At 31.7% G+C, this 24,487-nt stretch overlaps 1 protein-coding gene across 1 annotated transcript in view; it reads right to left on the bottom strand.

The window, feature by feature from the left end:
- Positions 1-4,626: 4,626 nt before the first annotated feature.
- Positions 4,627-24,487, bottom strand: part of LOC132732903 (baculoviral IAP repeat-containing protein 2-like) — a 29,416-nt gene continuing 9,555 nt past the window's right edge. Inside the window, exons 3-6 of the mRNA XM_060719431.1 lie at positions 6,870-7,030; positions 6,301-6,442; positions 5,611-5,763; positions 4,627-4,923 (exon numbers count right to left, since the gene is read on the bottom strand). Coding sequence (XP_060575414.1) covers positions 4,727-4,923; positions 5,611-5,763; positions 6,301-6,442; positions 6,870-7,030 — 653 coding nt within the window. The 3' untranslated portion in view covers positions 4,627-4,726. The remainder of the gene's footprint in view (positions 4,924-5,610; positions 5,764-6,300; positions 6,443-6,869; positions 7,031-24,487) is intronic.

The following is a 24,487-nucleotide window of genomic DNA, read 5'->3' on the forward strand; positions in this document are numbered from 1 at the left end:
GAAATTCTCAAGTTAGAATTACAATGTATTTGTTTTCATTCAGGCTACATATAACGTATTACTTCACCGTGGTGCAGGGGTATCGCGCTCGTATCGCGCTCGTTTAGGGTGTGAGAGGCCTAAGGTTCAAATCCTAGTCGAGGCAACTTTTTTTGAAGTGTTTTTTTTTAAGGAAGTAGCCACGATATGCAAGGATAAAGTGTGGCTGTCATAAAAAATGATTTTTGATGCAACCCTAGTCCTGCAAAATTCCATATGTATCAATCTCAAACTGTTATAGAAAAAAAAATCTTAACGCAGTCGCTGCGTAAGATGAATTATAGTATATAAAAATAAACATATATAGGAAAATACATACAGATAGTCAGTTTAATTTAGATTGCAAAGATCAGAAAATACCACAGAGCTTGCAGCCCTTTGATTAATATCCCCCAAGCTTTTAAGATACCCATGGTTGATTAACATGTAATAAATGTTAATGGTTCGCCCGTGGGTACATGTGTCCGACGATACTAATCGAAAGACATGTACACACATGATGCCGGCTTAAGCGAGATTGATTGCCGTAACCGATAAATGAGCCGTGTCATGACAAAACCAACATAATGGGTTAGCGACCGGCATGGATCCAGACCAGCCTGCGCATCCGCGCAGTCTGATCAGGATCCATATTGTTCGCTTATCAACTCTATTACAAGTGGAGAAAGGGATGGCGAACAGCATTGATCCTGAACAGACTGTGCGGTAGCGCAGGCTGGTCTGGATCCATGCTGGTCGCAAACCCATAATATTGGTTTTGTCGTGACGCGGCTCAACTGAATTAAGTGAAATTGCACACATGGTCGCTCACTTATGCTCGCTTTTTTCTTTCTAATAATTATAGTAAAAATCACTTACATCATTCCGTTGTGAGACGGGACAATTCAACATTTAAAAATACTATACAATACTTAAAATTATGTGAAAAATATATGAACAGGAGTGAAGGTGCTGAAAACGAAGAAATAATTAAACTAAACATAAATATGGCATTAGAATTTATGTTAGAATTGAGATAAAATGTATGATGAGGACTAACATAATTATGAGCCATTTTGTATCCAAATTTCGGTAGCACACGGAATTCTTGGATTTTGTGACTATTATGGATTTAAATGACTGGTTGTCTTTAAAGTGCATTTCCATCATGGAATTTGTTTTTGTGACATCTAATATGATCATTTGAAAATGAGAAATCACATATGCTGATGAGGACGCCTTAATGAAAATAATCAACTCAACATGTATCCTTTATTTAATGACGTGGGACTAGGAATTATGCGTATTTACAAATTAAGAATTACGATTTGAAGGTCCTAGCTCAAGCTATGTTTTTTTTACTCCCTTCTAGTAAAAGATACTTTTAAATGGCATGGGTGTTTAAACAAAACAAATATTTTTTATAAAATTACATATATTGCCACAAAATAACCGACAGTAACAGACAATCGATGTAGAAAGCTATATTTATGGTGGGTCGAAGATTGTAGTTTTGATGATAATTTAAATACGTATTTTGTCCATATTGGTTAAGGAAATAAAAATCATAATATATATGTTGTGTCAAAGCATGTAAACCTTAATGCCATATATAATATAATAACATCTTTAGATTTTGTCCACTTAATTAAACTTACCACAATTCGTTCTGTTAATTCGACATGGCTTTTATAAACATGGACACTTTGTACAGTTCTAAAAGTTAAGAAAAATCATGCATGTATCAAAGCTATAAGACAAATGATGGCTGTCGCTTACCTATGAAAATGTTTGCTGCTAGACCCCTAACTTCACGAACAATACAGCATTATACTATTGTCCAGGCCATAGACTTGTGCTTTTTCTTAATTTGGTTAGATTTTGTAACGGGTCTGATGCCTTGTTTTACTCAAATCACGCTAAAATAACATTTTTGAAGTCCCATCATGGATTTCTATATTAATTCTATATATATTGGCTTTGAAGCGTAAATATATCTAGATATATTGAACGAAATCACTGAGTAGTTTTAAAACAAGCCATGTGACTTGAAACAAACCTCAGAAGTTACAATAACAGATATCGTGAATATGATTGTTACAAGCCTAAGTCATTCATTTGACGCATTATTTAACGTGTCCAAAGTTCACTGTGGCAACTATTGTGAAATCTTAACGTCGGTCAAGTGAGGAAACCACCATTGTATTCTTTATAAGTAGTAAAGTTTTGTTCCTAGTGTATTTATTTTAATGACATTTACAGAGTAATCAATGAAAAAATCATAAACGAAGAAATGAAAATTTTGCCTGTGTCTCCCTTTCATTGTAATGTCCAAGCGTGTCAGCACTAAGTAAGAACTTCATATAGTGTCAGATTCCATGCACAATATGACATTGATCTCAGCGTACTCGTCCTGTCATAGGATAAAACAGAACTACTAGTACGGAATTTTCGTGACAACATTAATTTACTGCGAAGATCTTTACAGTACGGAAGAGCATTAGTGCCAGGTGTATGTTTTTTATTAACTCGAAATTTCGAGTTACTAACTCGAAATTTCGAGTTACTAACTCGAAATTTCGACTTACTTATCTCGAAATTTCGAGTTACTAACTCGAAATTTCGACTTACTAACTCGAATTTTCGAGTTACTTATCTCGAAATTTCGAGTTACTAACTCGAAATTTCGACTTACTAACTCGAAATTTCGAGTTACTAACTCGAAATTTCGACTTACTAACTCGAAATTTCGAGTTACTTATCTCGAAATTTCGACATACTAACTCGAAATTTCGACATACTAACCCGGCCAAAGTTATTAGTTATATGGTATAAGATATAGTAGGGAGTGCCGTTGAACGATGGAGATGGAGAAACGGGTGCCTGGACAAAAACTATTGAAATTTAACTTAAACTTAGTAATGGCATGTACACACCCGACCTAAAAAATACAAGGCTTCCTTTAATTTGTACGTTCAGGCGTTCTTAAGACGTTGTATTTTATCCCATCTGTTCGAACATATCTTTTCACTAATCATATTCTTCTCATCCCTGTAAAAAAACCGATCCTATACTTCACGTGTGGGACATCTGTACGGAATGCCGTTAGGGCCATCGCCTATGAATGTGTTGATCTAAAACGCGATAGTCGATAGTACGATGGTGAAAACGCGAAATTACGAAACTACGATGGTGAAAACGCGAAAGCACGATGATGAAAACGCGATGGTACGATGATGAAAACGCGAAATCACGAAACTACGATGGTGAAAACGCGACAGTACGATGGTGAAAACACGATAGTTTATCGCGTTTTCATCATCGTAGTATCGTACTGTCGCGTTTTCATCATCGTACTTTCGCGTTTTCATCATCGTGCTTTCGCGTTTTCACCATCGTAGTTTCGTGATTTCGCGTTTTCACCATCGTACTATCGACTATCGCGTTTCAGATCAACACATTCATAGGCAATGGCCCTAACGGCATTCCGTACATCTGAGGAAAGTATCGCGGCGTGGTCAAAATAGGGCGTGCTGAGGCCTTTGTCGAAATTGTTAGACTGACTATATTTCTTGTAAAATCGGATGCTTTTATATTGTTCCCAACATATATATTATAACAAGTATCACTTTTATCAACTTTTATCAACACAATATGAATCAAAGTATTAGTAAATAATGAATAATGTTACAAAAACATTATTAGTATAAAGAAACGTGACAGACTAACTGGCGTATACACGTCATTTAAAACTTATTTAACACATGATATTGCACAGTTTACAATAGGGTGGGTTTTGGACTTGTTGTTTCTCCATATGATGGTTGTATGTGTGCTTAAGAAAAAGAAACACCCGGTTAACACGGAAATGTGGAAAGTGTGATTTTACATCCCCCCTCCACAAAAAAGCGAAGGATATGTTCAGTATGTGTGGACAATTTGACCCTATAAAATTGTTCTGTTAAATAAATGTTAAAGGTGCTCTGTCAATGTGCAACAGCTACACACGAAAGAAAGTATCTTGAATTCAATCCTTGCTTTCACCGGCAACCAATGAAAGTCGTGCAATGTAAGTCGAAATTTCGAGTTACTAAGTCGAAATTTCGAGTTACTAAGTCGAAATTTCGAGTTAGTAACTCGAAATTTCGAGATAAGTTACACGAAATTTCGAGTTAGTAAGTCGAAATTTCGAGTTAGTAACTCGAAATTTCGAGATAAGTAAGTCGAAATTTCGAGTTAGTAACTCGAAATTTCGAGTTAGTAACTCGAAATTTCGAGTTAATAAAAAACATACACCTGGCACTAATGCTCTTCCGTAATTCAGACATTCGTCTTGGTAATATTTTTTTTTTTCGATTTTTCTGCACAGCTAACCATTCCTGTGCAAAACCTCGCTTGTGTACATATTTAACAGAGTAAAACTTGAAAATGATAAACAGATACTTGGCCGCATCCGATGCTATTTCATCTTGATTCTAGGCGATGCATACAAGTACATCAATGTATTTGAAATTGTTTATAAGGAAATAAATTAACATGAAAAAATAACAACGAAAAACGCAAAATATTTTTTATTACTTATTTTATTTGAAATGAGATTCATGAAAACAAAACAAAATCACGCACGCACCCAGAGCACACGCAGTTACGCGCACGCTTTAATGAAGCATAAAAAGCACACGCGCACACGTATTTCTTTTAGCCAAGTTTAACCAGGAAACACCCTCATCTTTCCCTGAATACCAGCTCTGCATATCGCACATGTATTCAACGCATGTGAACATTCAATACACGAGGCCATGTGACCACAGGGAAGGAACAATATGCACGCATCTTGCTGCAAGCAAACTTTGCAAAGTAATCGGGTCTCTAGTTCCAGAACCCGTCGTCTTAGGTGGTACAATTCTGAAATATTACAAACATTTGAAATTGTTAAATTGTACACGGAATGTATCTTTCCATTATTACGTATTTGGATGTTGATTATAATTAGTCCTTATTACAATAGATAGTCATTATTCAATATGGCAAGTTTCTTGATATGTTTTAATTGTCACGTGGCGAAATTTATCATATTAAAGGCCCGTTAAGTCCCCATCGACAAAAATTCTTTCATTTTTATTTCTCAAAAAAATTCGTTATAATATCTAACACTGTACTCATTACCATCCTTTGCTTTTTTGACCACTAGTAAAATTACAGTGGTTTAGTATTTTATACAAAATTGCTTATGTTTTGCTCATTCGGTGACAAATTATTTCACATAAAACAATGTATCTTTACAACATGAAAAACGCTGAAAACCGTTTTCACTTATCATTTATATAGGTCATCAAAACAGATAAGGTTATATATTATTTTATACATTTTCAAAATGTATTGTTTATGTTAAAAGATCGACCCAGTTTCAGGAAAATATTAGTTTCTTAAAGACAACAGTCTCGTAGGATAACGGACTCGTCAACTGTCTTAAGACATTGGTCCCTTTTGATGAAGAGTCTCTATATTATAATAATTTTAAGAAAAACTAGTTCTTACAATTTAGATAAATAACATTTGATCATCGATATTTTTCATTAAATAAATACGTACCACTGTCAGAGTTTTGAATCCCTCCACTTTGACCGTAAGTTACTAAAGCAAAACTGGACAAATCAGTTTGGTTATTTGGGTCCACAAGGTTTGGCTGAGCCATTTGTACGAACTCGATTACATTCAGTGGTGAATTTATCATCTGTTCATACCCTGGAAACATAAATAAATGAGCCTATACTCAGTTGTTCCATCTAAATATATCAAAATCCTTTATCTCCTTATATATTTTACTTATAACCAAATCTTTGTACATTTAGAACATGTATTTTAATTGGAATATGTCCATTGACACTAGTTGATTTACCGACTAAACTACAAAATAGGTAAACGTAAAATACCCATATTTTCATGCCCGTACTTAGAAATCGTGTTCTCTTTTAAATGAAAATAATGATAACAATTATAATGATTATGATCAAAAGTCAAAACATTTAACCCTAGTTCTTCTCCGGTAAAATAAGTATTTGATTAACATTATGATGATGATGATTATTGTGATATATAGAAATAAACAGTAAAAACATTTAGAATTCTTCTGGTGCAAATTAAGTATTTGAATAACACGATGATGATGATGATGATGGCGGTGGTTATGATAATACTAATACTTCTACTAATAATAATCGAGGACGATACTAATAAGAATGGAATTTAAAAATGAGACAACAAAACAATGAGATTATTTACCATTCATTGATATAAATTGTGCGATTCCAGTTATTACGATTTCTTCAGAATAACCTTGTCGTAACAGGTAGCTTGCAGCCTGACATTGTAAAATTGTTGGATTATCGTCTGTCTGAACGGTTTCTTGTGTACTTGTAGCATTCTATTATTAGAATATATAATTAATTTAATGACAAGTGTTACAGTAATTGAAAATAATGCATTTTGTTACATGTTTATTGTTGACGCATTGAGTTTTCAAAAGTAAAAGTGCGGTAAAATTAACTGCAAAATTAAAAAAAGAAGAAAAAAAGAGAACCAACAACACCAACAATGGCAATGGCGTTTGTGGCGGTAACGAAAGCAACAGCAGCATCCAAAGCAACATCATCATCAACAACAACAACAACAACACCAACAGCATCATCAATTATAACAACAGTGTCAACAATCATAACAACAATTATAACAACATTCGTTTTTATAATTCATATTTCCTGTAATTTCAAAAGTTTTGTAAATGAAATTTACAAATATTAACAACTACGAAGATTATAGATTGTAGATTATGAAAACATCAACCAACGCACCAGCATACGTTGAATATTCTGTATGAAGTCTTCACCTTTTCTATATTTTACAAACGGACATGTAATGGACCACCTAGCGTGTTCGACCCAGGGATCGTCATTCTCCTGCCACTCCCTCACACCGATTCCACAGCAAAAGCATCGAACATGATCGTCAAAGCCTGAAATTACATGTAGCGTACGTCTTTTATAACAAAAAGCCGAGACATTTATGAAATAATCACATGCTTATAAGAAAAGAATAATTTTTTTAAACAGATACAGTTGGTCCTATGGCCCTCCTTTCAGCTGTTAAAACTTTAAAACATGTCTTTATTAGTCACTTTGTCTTTATTAGGCCTTTTCTCTTGACAAAAAATAAGGGCAAAAATGTGATAAAGGTTAACAGGCAGATACCAAGCTGATATGAAAATATTAAACGATAAAAACAGCTAAAAGAAGGGGGAACAGTGCTGCCAATTGTAGCTATTCAAAGTTTTTCTTCTTATTTAGCGTCATATTTCCTATGTTTATGCCCTACTGTTTATTATTATACTATTAATAAAAGGTGAGTGACATTATGCCCTTCAATGACTATAAAGTGAAAGTCAAAATAAGTTTACATTTTGCCATAATTATTTTCAATTCTATAATTTACTTCTCATGAACGATAAATAACTACGTGTGCATCTTTTGCAATAAAAAATATTAACACGATAATGTTACAGTAACCACACATGCTATTCCGATTTTTTTACCTGTCAGAAACAACTTTTTACATAGATAACTTATGAACTACAATATATATATATATATATATATATATATATATATATATATATATATATATATATATATATATATATATATATATATATATATATATATATATATATATATATATATATATATATATATATATATATATATAGTAAACTCCGCTTATAACGATATTCAGGGACAACAAAACTATATCGATATATCCGAATATCGTTACAACCGAATTTCTGTACGGTGTGTAGCTAACTGACGATGCACTGCATCGTTCAACATGTATAAGCAGTAGCATTATATACTAGACATGTGACAATCATGTACTTACGACAAAACTTTATTCTTTTTATGCATATCAATGTTGAATGCATAAAAAATCAGTTGCACATCAAAATAAACACAAAACTGACATAAACTGAAAGTAATATGTACACAGGTACTGGTAACCTTACATTGGCTTAAATTTACACACTGGAAAAAAACGTCAAAATTAAATTACTTTTTTAACTATTTACACTCATGGGTAAATCTTGTTTAAGTTTTGTTCATGTACAAAGACATTCACTGTCGGAAAAAATCAGTTAATTTTGTCTGCTTTTTGGCTTTCCCTATTTCAACTGAAAATTTCTCAAGTTCATGTTAACATCCGAAAACAGAATCACACGAATCAGACTTAGAAAGAACAAAGCGTCTGCAAGTGTCTATAGCATTAAGAAACTCATTCATGGTGGGTGGGGGTCATCAACAGTCTCAGAGTCACTCTCTTCGTCACTCTGCGACAGGGTTTCAATTTTTGCTGTACCTCCGCTATTATATCGCTATCGGACTTCTGCTCAACGGAGACAACATTCTCATCGGCATTTATGTAATCATCAAAAGAAATGTTTTTGTCTATGTCACTGAATACTCTAAGGCGATTCCATTTCGATGCCAATTCAGCCAGCGGAATGTCATCGTCCTCGAACTCGTCTGTGTCAGACGAATCGGAAACATGCCCCTGCGGGGTCGCATTAATTTCATGCTGTGCTTGATTCATAAATCCAGCCTTTCTAAAACAATTCTGGATACACGTCGGTGTTACATCTTTCCATGCCGCATAAAACCATTGTATAGCTTTTAGAATGTTAATCTGTTTATCGATATGTTTGTCTAGACATGAAATAATATGGTCAAGGACACGTGACCTGTAATGCCTTTTGAATGAAAAGATAATCCCTTGATCACAGGGCTGTAACTTAGATGTGAAGGTGGGAAAAACAACAGTTTTACAGCTTTTAATCCCTCGATTTTCGGATGGGCCGGGCAATTATCAACAAACAATAGAATAGATCTTTTCTCACGTGTCATACGTTTGTCAAGTTTTTTCCACCCAACTGATAAACTTATTTACAACGAAAATTGTTATTGAAAGGAAACAATAAAAGGACAAAACCATGCTTTTATTTTTTGAGATGAATTCACCTGTATTGAGAACAAAACGGTAGTTACGTACGCACAGAACATGTTCCGCGTCAATGTATTTAATCGAGCAGATATTTATGCATTAAAACAAGCGGACCGAGACCGCTCTTCCACAACAAACTTGTGCAGCAAATTATCGTTTTAAGAGGTAATATATGTGCGTTGGGGTTGAAAATCCACATCGATATATCCGAAATATCGATACATGCGATATCGATATATGCGAGGATGCTTCCGTTAGGTTATAATGGAAGTTGGCAGGGACCAAGACAAACGTATCGATATAACCGATATATCATTACAAGCGATATCGATACAGTTGGAGTTTGCTAAACATCTAAGGTCTAGCTTATTGGGTTTTCTAAAAGAAGATTTTTTATGTATATATAAATATATATGTATACATATATATATATATATATATATATATATATATATATATATATATATATATATATATATATATATATATATATATATATATATATATATATATATATATATATATATATATATATATATATATATATATATATATATTCAAAACGCAATAATTCACGCTATTTTAGCAAACGTCTTCATTTGTACTATTAGATGTAAAATAAATCAATCACATAAAGTTAAAAGTAAATGATTGAGATTAGATTTCCAGCTATTGTTTACTTAAAAATGGAAGTGCTGACTTTATCTTCTGTCAGGATGTATCAAGACCAAGTTTTGGATATCAAATTTAAAAAGACCTAAAAGTTTCCATAAATAATTTGCATAGTGTAGTGTAAGTTTTTGTAGATGGGTCAAAATTGTAAATAAAAACCAACATAATCAAGCCATTGCAAAAAATATATGTGATTTAGTGTCAATGCTAACTCTACAGCCAGTAACATGTTTCTTCTCTTCACATAATTTTGCAACCTATTTATAAATACCGCGACGTGTACTTGAAAGTCAGTTACACTTATAGACCATCATATTCTTCTGATACACCATTTAAAAGGTCTGACAATCTATAGTCTAAAACTGTGGAGTCTGAATTAAAAATTTATAGAATATAATTTAAAATCAATATGAGCAAAATGGCTTAGTCCTAGTTCTAATCGATAATTCTGAATTATGAAATACTGAACCGATAAATTATACAGTTGTAAACATTTCATTGAAAATTGTTACATGTTAGTTTATATATAAGGAGTGGGTTCAGACGCTTCATGTTATTCGAATGTAAATAAAATTATATCTAAATCATAGTGTATATTTAATACTGAGAATATGTTTATTCATTTTTATCAATTATGTTATGGAAGATACTTTTATTTCCTCCACACGATTTCAACTTTCTACTAAATTACTTCATGATTATATTTACAGTATTTAAATGCGTGTAAAATAAAGTACAAGTACAATAAAAAATAAAACATAACATTGTTTAAACCAAAGATAGGGCACATACAAAAAGGTTTTGTCACGTTTGTTAATAATATACACACGATAATAACTAAAGAACGTATTAACTAATTTAAATTTAACAACGAAAAAGAGGGTAAAACCAAAATGACAAAATGTTTAAAAATATTTAATACGTTTTTTATCAGCCGTCACTGCGTAAATCAAAGATGGCATTTTGAGTAACCACATTTATAGACGCTTATAACGCATAAGGTCAGTGGTCTTCATATTCATCTACCAATCATGTAGAACATTCCCAATTTACGAGTAAAGTTATATTTGCATTTGCTTTAGTATAACCTTACAAAGTCCTGTATCAAAAACATATAAGAGTTGCTACTTATGCAGGTGTGACATCAAAAATAGAAGTATATATATCTTCTTAAAGCCTTTTGGGACTGAATTGTCTTAACGCTCGTCTTCTGCCTTGCTTCGTCGGGCCCTTGCAGATGATTTTCTTTCTTGTTGCTCTGTCTTCCTTTAGGACATTGAATACTTTTGTAATGGTCATTGGGTTTACTTTTATATGTTTCTACATGATAATTTTGGTGTTTTACTTATTTAACCTTTTGTTACCATGACAACTGTTAGAATTTCACTTGGCGGGGATTCATTTTATTTACACTGTCTCGTTTATAGGAACATGGTGGGGCTAAGAGCGAGGTTTGGTGCACCATTAACCGGTTTAAACTCCCCAGCAGTCATTATTATGCTGCTGACCGTTCCAAGGCGGCGTCCCTCTGTGTTTCTCAGATGTATGTCTATGTTGTTTCATACTGTTTTGGTGACACTTTTGCTTGTGTCCCTTGTTGTTTTCTCGTCTACGGTAGTATCTTCCCCTTTTACCCCTAGTTTTTATTTCTTTGATTAACACCCCCCTCCCCGGTCTCTTGCCCCCTTTCCCTGTGCCCTTTGACTTTGTGGGCCTGTTATTCAATCATTTATTTGGTTTCTTTGAATTCCTAATCAGTTTCAATTTATTTATCAATTAGTGATTAACCTGTCCGAGCTCTGTCTTGTGCCCTGTCCTGTTTTTGTTTGGGGTCCGTCAGGGCTCCTTGCCACTGGTTCTTGTTGCTGGGTCGTATGGGGGTTGCGTTCTTTGAACGCCGCCTTTCCTTCTTGATCTTGTTTATCATATTTCATGTAAAATATTGATAGGTCATAACCGTGTTTCTCGTAACCTAATTGCAATTACACATATATTATGGATGAACATAATAAAAAATTCGCTGATGGTGATCTACTTTTAGCCCAGAAAGAATCACTATTTAGCTAAAAAAGAAAATAAACGACGATCTCGCTACCCAAACTGTTGTACTCCTCGCATAAATGGTCAACCAATGAAATGAATAAATTTATGGAAATAATAAACACTACATTTCATTTAACACATAAATCCTTGAAATTCAAGATTTTTTTCACGTTGAAGATTACCAATTGGAAGACCATGGGAACGCATTGCTGATGTGTTTGCACATACAAAAAGTGTTTTTGTGCACACGAGGGGTGTTCCAAAATCAATGTTACTCCGGTTCTATCTCGTGGAAATCGTGCTATCTAATATATGTCAATAGCGTGATACATGGATAGTAGTATTGGTCACAATTGCACTAACCTTGGTACTGTGTATATTGTTTTGCAGCGTACTTGTTGCACTCACACAAATATGGTTGGAAAGAGAGTTGAAAACGTGATTGAAATTAGGGCCTATATCAAAGGTAGGTCTCATCTTGGCTTAAAGCCGAAAGATATTCATCGCGAGGTGTGTGTTATTTAGTTGGAGGGTCAAATGTCGTATATGACTGTTTGTAGGTGGGTTGGTCGATTTAAAAGATGCCGCTCACACAGGCCGCCCTGCAACAACAACGACCAAACATAACATTGAATGAATTCGACAAATCCTGAAGGAAGACGCAATGTACACTGTCAATCAGTTAGCTAGAATGACAAACTTGCATTTAGCACATGTTCATTGCATTTTGAAGAAACATCTTGGGCTAAGTAAGAATAATGTTAGGTAGATACCACATTTACTTACTGGCGACCAAAAGAGGTCTCGAGTTTAAAAGGCCAAACTTTTGTTGAAAAAAATACAGCAAAAAGACTTTCGGCAATTTGGTCACAGGTGACGAAACATGTGTGTATTTTTTAGAACCCAAACGAAAATGCTCTAATCAGATCTAGGCCACCAAAAACGCAAGGCGCTCTATCATTGCAAAAAAAGACTACGAACTGTGAGAAAGGTTTTGTATGTAATATTCTTTGATAACAAGGGCCCAGTCGTGCACATTCCTTTCCTGGAAGGAAGAACGGACACAGGTAAGTACTATAGAGACGTTGTAATTCGCAAACTTAAAAAAATACTATAAGCGCCGCCGCCCACAAACAGGTTTGAAGTACCTTAGACTCTTGCATGACAATGCACCATCTCACAATGCATGAATTGTAACGGAGTTTTTGAATGCGGAAAAGGTCATTGTCCTCCCCCAACACCGCCTTTTCACCAGACCTAGCCCCCTGTGACTATTTCTTCTTCCCCAAACTAAAATTTCGCCTGTCAGGAAAAAAATACAAATCAAGAAATGCTCTGGTCTCTGCCATTTACCAATATCTTCTGAGTATTCCCATTGAACAGTAGGAAAACTGTTTTAAAAGGTGGATTGATCGGCTGAAAACGTGCATTTGGGGAGTAGGAGAGGGGCATGGCAAGTAAAAAATGATCTTAACGACTTATATCAAAGAGAAAACACAAAAGTAACATTAATTTTGGAACACCCTCGTATGTAGGTTTGAATCAGGGCCAACATTGGCGGCAGTTACTTACCAAGACCTTTTGGAAACAGATATGCAATACGATCATCACAAATTGAACAATTCATAAAATGCAGTCCAAATTGATGATTCTAATTTCAGTATGATAATTACGTATTTGAATACTAGTATGCATGTCCTGCAGACACACTTAAAATAATATGCGCGATGATAATAATTAACACACGGAATCATTAATAGAAATCAGCCTGTAATCATATGATCTGTACGAAGGACATTTGCTTGTCTCAGAGTGACATTAAATATGAACATGCATATGGTGAGGTGACTAGAAAACAGGACCTTGGCTGTTTAACGGACATTCCAACAACAGTAAAATGAACACAAATACGTTAGTTAAACTTTGAAATTTTATTTATTTAAGTTTGTTTTTACACCAACGTCAGTTGTTTATTTCAATGTAGAGACATAGTTTTCCAACAATCTCTGAACATTTAGATATTTCATCCTATTTACACTGAAGTCAGTACTTTTTCAACATTTTGTTGGGAGATTAAAATTAAATACTCATTGATCAAATTTATCTTTTGTGTCAGTCGTGCGAATTCAGTCGATCAATTCAATGTTGAGCGACAAATGATGGGACACAGCAAAGTTCATCCATAGAGCCGATCAATACTAGCTAAATTGAATGTCCAACAAATCCTCACGGTTCTTTCTGACTCCGGATGATGTAAATTATCTGCTTTATTGAAAATGCACATTTTAGTTCTAGCAGAAAAATATTTTCGAAGGATGGGATGCTTCATGCAGATGATGGAGGTACATGTATAATAAAATTGTCGAACGTCATCAAGCAAACTTACAAAACACACATCAGACATAACACAATATGGTATACCACAGTTTGTACTGTAAGTGTTATAATGATATCATAAAAGTACTAAATGATGTCCGTTGCAGGTACAGAACAGAATTTACAAATAAGTTTTGCTTACTTATTGAAATAAAAGAATATTTCTGCAGGAGTTTATAGCCTTTGCATTGATACGTTTCCACTTCACAGTTCTTTTTTGTGCAAAAACTTCATGAAAATTTTGCTGGAAGAATAAAAAAGAATTTGCATTTGGCAGTTAAAATATTTCATATACAGATCCTTTATCACTGGCTTATACTAGTATCAATCAGCGTTGCACTGTCTATTGAAGATAATTATCAAATGACGGAAAACGGCTGTCAGACAAAAAGATCAGTACTGATGTAGTCAGCCTTCCTTAAATGGTTTCATAAAGCTGCGTCCTTTTTGACAGTGACGTTAACCATGGTGTACTCATTACGTATATACTTCAGTCGAATGTAGTTCAATAAGAACCCATAAGTTCCGCTTAGCGGAATCAGTACCCGTGGGGCCCGACAATGAATGGTGTTCTGCGGGATCAGTATGCATGGGGTCCGACAATGAATGTGGTTCTGCGGAATCAGTACCCGGGTCTTCCGACGAAAGATGTAGTTCAACAGAATCAGTACCGTGGGTTCCGGATATGAATGTAGTTCAGCGTAATGAGCACCCACGTATTTCAATGATGAAAGCTGTTCAGCAGAATCAATACCCGTATGTTCCGACGATGTTTTTGATAATCTTTCAACCATTTTCCTGATTTTCATACTTTGCAAAGTGTTATGCCGCAGCTCTTAACTTCACTTCTATGTTGTTATTTTGTCTTGTCCTTCGGGATCAATGAGTCCAGCACATAAGTGTTGAGGATTAAATTTCGCTTTTGAAAATTGAAAATCGCTTAGGCCAGTGCTAGGATGTGTGAGAGATGTTTTACATTTACATTATCTCTAATTAACCGACTAAATCAAACCGAACCTACAATTGAGAATATTATATTGCTGTTTTCATTGCTATTGATTCCTTAACATTTCTTTCCTTTGTCCTCGCCAATGTTAAATACTAGATAGAGGTAAATTCAATTTGATATTGTTTTAGAACTAGCAATTTTGAAAAGTGGCAAAATAGCGAGCATAAATGTGGCCACCCTTATTGTTGGGGCACGAAAAAATATAGAACAATGGCAAAATCAATGTGGTATTATCTGGAATATTCATGTATGCACAAAACTAGTTTTTGTTTTAAATCATTTTGTGTCAAAAGCTAGTACACAAAATTGAAAATTAGAAATAAAATAAAAAATTTCTGGACCTAAAAAACACCCTGAATATTAGATAGCCAGATGGAAACGAGCAATACATTTCTGGCACTCCCATTTTAGATATACATTGATTTTACAAAACAGAAAATGTAGTACATTGTACGTACATACATGTAATACATCCCCATTATAAGCTCATAGTTTTGGTAAAAAAAGAGCATATCTTTTCTTTTAATGAATAAAACAAACATACATAAAGGTGCTTGAATAACATAGTAATAATAACAGATAACAGCTAACAATAATAGAAACATAATTATACAAACTAAATATATATTTTTGAGCAGTATATGTATTTAAAAAATCAACTAAACAAAAATATCAAATAGAAGCACAACAACAACAACAACAATAATAACAATAATAAAAAAACACCCCCCCCCCAAAAAAAAAAAAACCCAAAAGAAACCCGTACGTTTGCATTATTGCAACTATAGAAACGTGTGAAAGAGGTGATCCCTCGGAAGCATTAAAAAAACCAACAATATAATTTCAAAATTGCAGAGTGAGACTCAATATGAAAACATCTTAGCACTGGCTTATGTGACATTCAAACTCAAACTACGTGCTGATTTCTTTTATATTCATTTCTTATGTATCAATAACTAAAACCGACATGGTATTATATGTAAATTTTGTAATTTTATAGCCACTGACTATACTGTATATATTATGTTTAGTACTCTTTACACCAAAATGTAGGAAACATAAATATACAAAGAATCGAGTTAACATTTAAACATCGGTTAACTGAATTTGAATCGATTTATCTAAATATATGTGCCTTATATATATTTCACAATTCGAAATATAGGTTAGATAGGTGTATATTTTTTCACTGAAAATGTCACATACCGTCAGATGTTTATTGAGTTGTATGTAAAAAAAAAAGTACATACAATACGTACAAAATGAACTTATACATACTGTCTCGGGATTACTCCAATTATATTGCGATTTCCAACTCTTGTAAATCCGTTTACCTAAACAATTTATAGTAGTGTTAACAGTGCTGTTGTTTGCATAATACACATGATTGTATTTTTATAAGTATATTTTATTTTTGTAAGTATGATAACATAATTACGTGAATATATTTCATAAGATAGGTCTAAATAACTCAATAATTTGCACCAATTCTATTTTATCTATGTACATATTTGTTTGTTTTAAAATCATTTTCAGTTGACAATAACACGAGTTTAAGATATACACTGTACTATACTTTACGTATTGTTTACTTATATTGATTTAACTATAACTGGGTTATATCTTTTGACCTGATTTATGTGTGTTTTTTTGTCAATTTGTATTTTATATTTTCATATCAATTCTAAAATACATTGAAGAAGATGGTCTACATGTAAATGCATATAATTATTGTAATCTAAGAAATATCTTAAATACAAAATGATTTAAATTACTCAATGTAAATATATTATCTGGTCTTAACGGAATATTCTATTTTGTTATATACTTATAATATTGAGAAATATTAATGAAATAAATTGCGTATTTTAATTTTCCGTATTTTCACTATAAAAAATTATTTTCCACTGTAGTGAAACATATTTTCCATTATTTGTTAAAGAGTTTAATGGCGTTAAATCAAGTGAAAATATTTCATTTTTTTGTATATATTTATCTTTTCAATATATGTTCAACAATTTTATTGATAAAAAATATTGAGATTGATTAAATATCATTAGCTTGATAAAATCTATTTTTGTTTCGACTGATAAAACAAATACATTTGTAACAATGTAATAGGAAACATTTTAAGTTACCAGTAAGAAAAATTTGTAAAAAAAATGTTTATACTCATTTTGTCAGATGGTGATTTCAAACATGGTAAAAATCAGCGAATTTCTAACTATAACTACTTTTATTATTGTTTTCCTTTGTTTTTTCTTTGAGTTGAACTTGGAAGTTTCATTATTTCTTGATCGTTAGGTCGTTGGGCAATACAAAAACTATATACATGTAAAGCAACACATTAAAAAACAACAAAAAACAACCAAAAAAAAAACACAAACAAACTTCTTCTGAAAATACAAATTTTAGAGTTCAACTGGACGCAAGCTAATTATAAATAGTTTTTATTGCTAACTTTCGATCTCCTAGTTTTAGTATTTTAGCCGAATGTAAACTACAACATTTGGTATTTCGTCAAATAAAGATTTTTCTTTCCAATATTGCCGTTTAAGACATAAGATTTAAGAGACTGAGGTAAAATAAAAAAGGATCTTTGAAACATTCCCAGTGTATATCCTGATATAAAGGTAGATTTTACTTTGTTGTAACATGTTTATATCTATATTTACGATCATGTTGAGAAACATTTGTTTTATTGAAATAGATATGCGAAAAACTATAGACCGTTTTACTATAAAAATTGTAGAATTTATGATAATGTTAATCTAGTCTAGAAACAACTTTTCTCTTTCATTTTTAACCATTTACAACGTCAAATTAATATAGAATAACATAATTTGTAATATAGGATCTCCTGTTTAAACATTTTTGATAAACAATATAACTGATTCATTTTTAAAACATTTCTGACAGTGAAGTTTTGAGCACAACAAGCTTGATTCCAATATCCAGTTTATCCATCCACTGCTTTGTAATCCCGGGGAACGAAAAACAACATGAATAATCAAAATTATATTGGATGACGGCTATATAACCAGAAGTGCTTTTACTGTTTAATGTGTGATAATCATGTTTTCTGTACAGGAACTTAAACCTTGCACTGGCATTTTTAATAACAGAACTTGACATTGATTCACAACATTAACACCCGGCTTAAATCTACGCTAAGAACCAAATAACATTGTCTCTGAACGGAAAGTGTTTCGATAATAGACCTTTTTACTTGCATTTCTTACGTATCAGTTAAGAGAACCAACATGATCAAATATGTTAATTTTGACATTTTATAGTCACTATTTTTTATTTATTATCAACACCAAGAAGTACAAATTATACGAGGATCAAAGTACAGCGTATTATTTTGTAAACGTTTAAAAGTACAACGTATCAAGTTAATATTTAAACATGATTTAACTGAATTTGAATCGCGCTATAATAATTCGAAATGTAGGTTAGATAAGCGTACTTTTTTGTAAATGTTACATACCGTCATTGAGTTTGATATTTATTGAGCTGATTGAAAAAAATAACCTAAAAAATATACTAATACTTACAGTCCCGGGATTACTACAATTATATTGCGATTTCCACCTTTTATAAATCCATTTAGCTGAACACTTCATAGTGGTGTACACATTGTTGTTGTTTGTATAATGCATATGATTGTATTTTATAAATATATTTTTGTTCGTATGATAACCTAATTAAGTAAATATTTGTCATAATATAGGTTTTAATAACTCAAGAGTTTGCACTGATGCTATATGAATAGCTATGTTCATATTTGTTTGTTTTAAAATCTGTCTTTTTCAGCAAGCAATAAACGCCTGACAATAAAACGAGTTTTAGATATACTATACTAAGCATTTGTTTACAGATATTGATTTAACTATTAATAACTAGGTTATGTCTTCTGAACTGATTAGCGTTTTTGTCAATCTGTAATTAACTGCATTCTATATTTTCATATCCAATATAAAATACATTGTTTTAAAAGTTAGAAGAAGATGGTATACATGTAAATGCATATAATTAATGCAATCTACGAACTATGTTAAATACGATATGATTCAAATTACCCAATATAAACATATCATCAGGTCTCAACGGAATATTTTATTGTATCATCTGTTTAAGAGTTTAATGGCGTTAAATTAAGTGTAAGTATACCATTATTTTATGTATATTTATCTTGATCAATATATTTTCAACAAATTTTTTTGATTTATTATATATTATCTGTTAAAAAGTTTAATGGCGTTAAATTAAGTGTTAATATACCATTATTTATATATGTTAATCTTGTTCAATATTTTTTTCAATAATTTTTATTGATAAAATATCTTTAGATGATAAAATATCTTTAGATTGATAAAATCATTTTTGTTTGGACTTATAAAACAAATACATTTATAATGTTAGAAAGCAGTGTAATAATTGAAAACATTTTAAGTTATCAGTAAGAAAAATTTGTAGAAGAAGTTATTTATATCCATTATTAAAATTAAAACCCAGTGTATATCCTGACATAAAGGTAGATTTTACCTTGTTGTAACATGTTTATATCTACATTTACGATCATGTTGAGAAACATTTGTTTTATTGAAATAGATATGCGAAAAACTATAGACCGTTTTACTATAAAAATTGTAGAATTAATGATAATGTAAATCTAGTCTAGAAACAACTTTTCTCTTTCATTTTTTCACCATTTACAACGTAAAATTAATATAGAATAAAGTTATTTGTAATACAGGATCTCCTGTTTAAACACTTTTGATAAGCAATATAACTGATTCATTTTTTAAAACATTTCTGACAGTGAAGTTTTGAGCACAAAAAGCTTGATTCCAATATCCAGTGCTTAGTTATCCCGGGAAACGAAAAACAACATGAATAATCAAAATTATATTGGATGACGGCTATATAACCAGAAGTGTTTTTAATTTTAAAATGTGAGATAATCACGTTTTCTGTACAGGAACTTAAACCTTGCACTGGCATTTTTAATAACAGAACTTGACATTGATTCACAACATTAACACCCGGCTTTAATCTACGCTAAGAACCAAATAATATTGTCTCTGTTTTACCTAAGTGAACGGAAAGTGTTTCGATAATAGACCTTTTTACTTGCATTTCTTACGTATCAGTTAAGAGAACCAACATGATCAAATATGTTAATTTTGACATTTTATAGTCATTATTTTTTGTTTATTATCAACACCAAGAAGTACAAATTATACGAGGATCAAAGTACAGCGTATTATTTTGTAAACGATTAAAAGTACAACGTATCAAGTTAATATTTAAACATGATTTAACTGAATTTGAATTCGAAATAAAGGTTAGATAAGCGTACTTTTTTGTAAATGTTACATACCGTCATTGAGTAAATATGTATCATAATATAGGTTTTAATAACTCAAGAGTTTGCACCGATGCTTTTTTATCTATGTACATATTTGTTTGTTTTAAAATCTGTCTTTTTCACCAAGCAATAAACGCCTGACAATGAAACGAGTTTAAGATATACATTACTATGCATTTGTTTACAGATATTGATTTAACTATTAATAACTAGGTTATGTCTTCTGACCTGATTTGTGATTTGTCAGTTAGTAAATAACTGCATTTTATATTTTCATGTCCAATATAAAATACATTGTTTTAAAAGTTAGAAGAAGATGGTATAAATGTAAATGCATATAATTAATGCAATCCGCGAACTATGTTTAATACGATATGATTCAAATTACCAAATATATAGAGGATATTTGTTTAGGTCAGTGTAAGATCGAAATATATTTCACCGAGTGAGCACCAAAAGGTATATTTCACGAGTGGCGCAGCCACGAGTGAAATATGAACTTTTGGTGTTCACAAGGTGAAATATATTTCGATCTTACACTAAACTAAACAAATTTTCTTTTTATTATATGCAAAGAAACGTTTTAAAAAGACATTAAACCTAATACTGAATGAAAAGCGCGCCAAATAATAATACAACGTGACGTCATTTACGACGTCACGTCATTAAGTTGGTACCCAGTACTGTGCACGCTGGTATTTCACTGAAACAACGAAAGGGGCTTAAATTCAAAACAGTGAAATTATCAAAGTGGTAATTTCACTGTTTCAAACAGTGAAATTACCAGTTGTAAATCACTGATATATTTCTATAAACCACCGAAAAGCATGTAATAAAAACATATTATCAGGTCTCAACGGAATGTTTTATTGTATTATCTGTTTAAGAGTTTAATGGCGTTAAATTAATTGTTAATATACCATAATTTTATATATATTTATCTTGTTCAATATATTTGTGGTGTACAAAGTGTTGTTGTTTGTATAATGCATATGATTGTATTTTTATAGATATATTTTTGTTCGTATGATAACCTAATTAAGTAAATATTTGTCATAATATAGGTTTTAATAACTCAAGAGTTTGCACCGATGCTATTTTATCTATGTACATATTTGTTTGTTTTAAAATCTGTCTTTTTCACCAAGCAATAAACGCCTGACAATAAAACGAGTTTAAGATATACATTACTATGCATTTGTTCACAGATATTGATTTAACTATTAATAACTAGGTTATGTCTTCTGACCTGATTTGTGTTTTTGTCAGTTAGTAAGTAACTGCATTTTATATTTTCATATCCAATATAAAATACATTGTTTTAAAAGTTAGAAGAAGATGGTATAAATGTAAATGCATATAATTAATGCAATCCGCGAACTATGTTAAATACGATATGATTCAAATTACCAAATATAAACATATTATCAGGTCTCAACGGAATATTTTATTGTATTATCTGTTAAAGAGTTTAATGGCGTTAAATTAAGTGTTAATATACCATAATTTTATATATATTTATCTTGTTTAATATATTTTCAACAATTTTTATTGACAAAATATCTTTAGATTGATGAAATATCTTTAAATTAATAAAATCATTTTTTGTTTCGACTTATAAAACAAATACATTTATGACGTTTTAAGCGCAAAATTTAATATTTCTAGTGTACCATTTAAGTCGGTGCAAGCTGACGTGAGAGAAGTTGCACATTACACTTCCTCTCATGCACAGCCTCAATGAAACCGATTCTCCAATTATCAACTAAACTTTATTTGTTTTCATTGTTCAAGATGGATCTCCCCTTTACAAAATTTATATATTAATCGGATAGAAATAGTACTTTCAGAGGAAATGCAATTTGGTATATTCATAATCAACTGCGTTGTTATTGCTAGGGTAAGTATCTTATACAAGTAAAAAATATGGCTATGTAGACACTATGTATAATTATTTTATCTTCACATAAGCGTTGTTTGTACCGTGTGGAGGCTGTAACAACGTGTTCATCACATTATTTTTGTAGTGTTCACCATGTTTATATTTCTATCAAAATAAAACTGATCAGATCAGCCTGAGAAAAATGTACTTATTTAAAAATTTTCAGAAAAAAGAAAATAAAAATTCAAAATTCAAGTAATATTTCACATGAAAAACAATTTTGCAGTATATATCACCATATTTCTACTGCGAGACTAACGCAGTACGGGTTATTTTTCATATTTTTACCTCTAAATGTTACCAGTTCATGTTAAATGTTGAATTCCGTTTTAGCCGGTGCTAATAGGCGTGGGCGATAGCTTGCGAATACCACTACCGTCTCTGAACAGGCTCGATCAAAACCGAGCCTGCAACCTTTTCAGTTTTGCCGTGTTGGGCTTTCTTTATGGATTCTGTTTTTCTTTATTCTGTTAAACCACATTAAATATGTTACCTGATCTATACAGCTGTCTATGCAGCCAATTTAAAACTTTAAAGTGCTCATTATCAATATGTTACCTATGACCACAATTAAAACAATCAAATATATTTGTGTGACCTGGAGTTTATCCAGTTTACATATCCCGTACTTAGTAATCCCTGGAAACCAAAAACAGCATGCATAATCAAAATGACATTGGATGAGGGTCATTACCAGAAGTCTTTTTTCACTGTTGAATGTTTCTGTACAGGAACTTTAACCTTGCATTGACAGTTTTAATCACAGAACTTGCCATTGAATCACCACAGTGATACTGATCAAGTGTACTACCTGAATATTTGACTTGCAACTTGACTGTGTACAAGTTCCTTTACAACTGACATTAACAAAGCACCTGCCGTTAACCTATGTTTAGAACCAAATCATATTGTCTCTGTTTTGCCTAAGTAAAGATTATTATCTGAAAGAATAAAATTCATCTGTCAATTCTTTTTCAGTAAAATACACATTATACCCGCATTTCTTTTTTATCAGTTTACAGAACCAACATGATTTAATATGTAAATTTTGAAATTTTATAGTCACTGAATTTCTTTTTTTATCATTAACCCAAAAAGTACAAAAGAATCAAAACATTTCAAAACCTATACAGCGTATAATTTCATAAACGTTAAAATAGATAGTGAGTAAACGTACAACGTATCTAGTTAATATCTAAACATGGTTTTAAGTTTTGAACCGTTTAACAGCATTTGAATCGCTCTATACCAATTCGAAATATAGGTTAGATAAGTGTATTTTTTCTGAAAATGACACACACTGTGAGTTGTTGTCAAAATCACCTACAACATATACTTCCAATTATTTTGCGATTTCCACCTTTTATAAATCCATTTAGCTAAACACTCCATAGTGTTGTTAACAATGTTGTTGTTTGCATAATGCATATGATTGCATTTTATAGATATATTTTTGTAGTATGTCGTATAATAAAATAACTATGTAAATATTTTTATAGTATAGGTTTAAATAACTCAAGAATTTGCACCAGTGCTACCTTATTGACGTACATATTTGCTTGTTTTCAAATATTTCATTATCAATTATTAAACTTCATGAAGCTAAACGAGTTTAAGATATACATGCACTATACTGTACAGATATTGATTTAACTATAACTTGGCAATATCTTTTGACCTGGTTTGTGTTTTTTGTCAATTTGTAACTAACTTCATTTAATATTTTCATATCCAATATAAAATACATAATTTTAAAACTTTTAAGAAAATGGTATACATGTAAATGCATATGATTTATGTAATCTACAGAAATATGTTAAAAACGATATGATTTAAACTACCAAATGTAAATATATTTATCTGATCTTAACGGAATATTTCATTGTATTATCTGTTAAAGCGTTCAATGGCGTTAAATCAATTGTTCTGTATATATTTATCTTGTTCATTTATAAAATCTATTTTTATTTCGACTGATTAAACAAATACATTATAATGAAAG

This window comes from Ruditapes philippinarum, unplaced genomic scaffold (genome assembly GCF_026571515.1).
Source record: "Ruditapes philippinarum isolate M1 unplaced genomic scaffold, ASM2657151v2 ctg358_1_1_1_1, whole genome shotgun sequence".
NCBI lineage: Eukaryota > Metazoa > Mollusca > Bivalvia > Venerida > Veneridae > Ruditapes > Ruditapes philippinarum.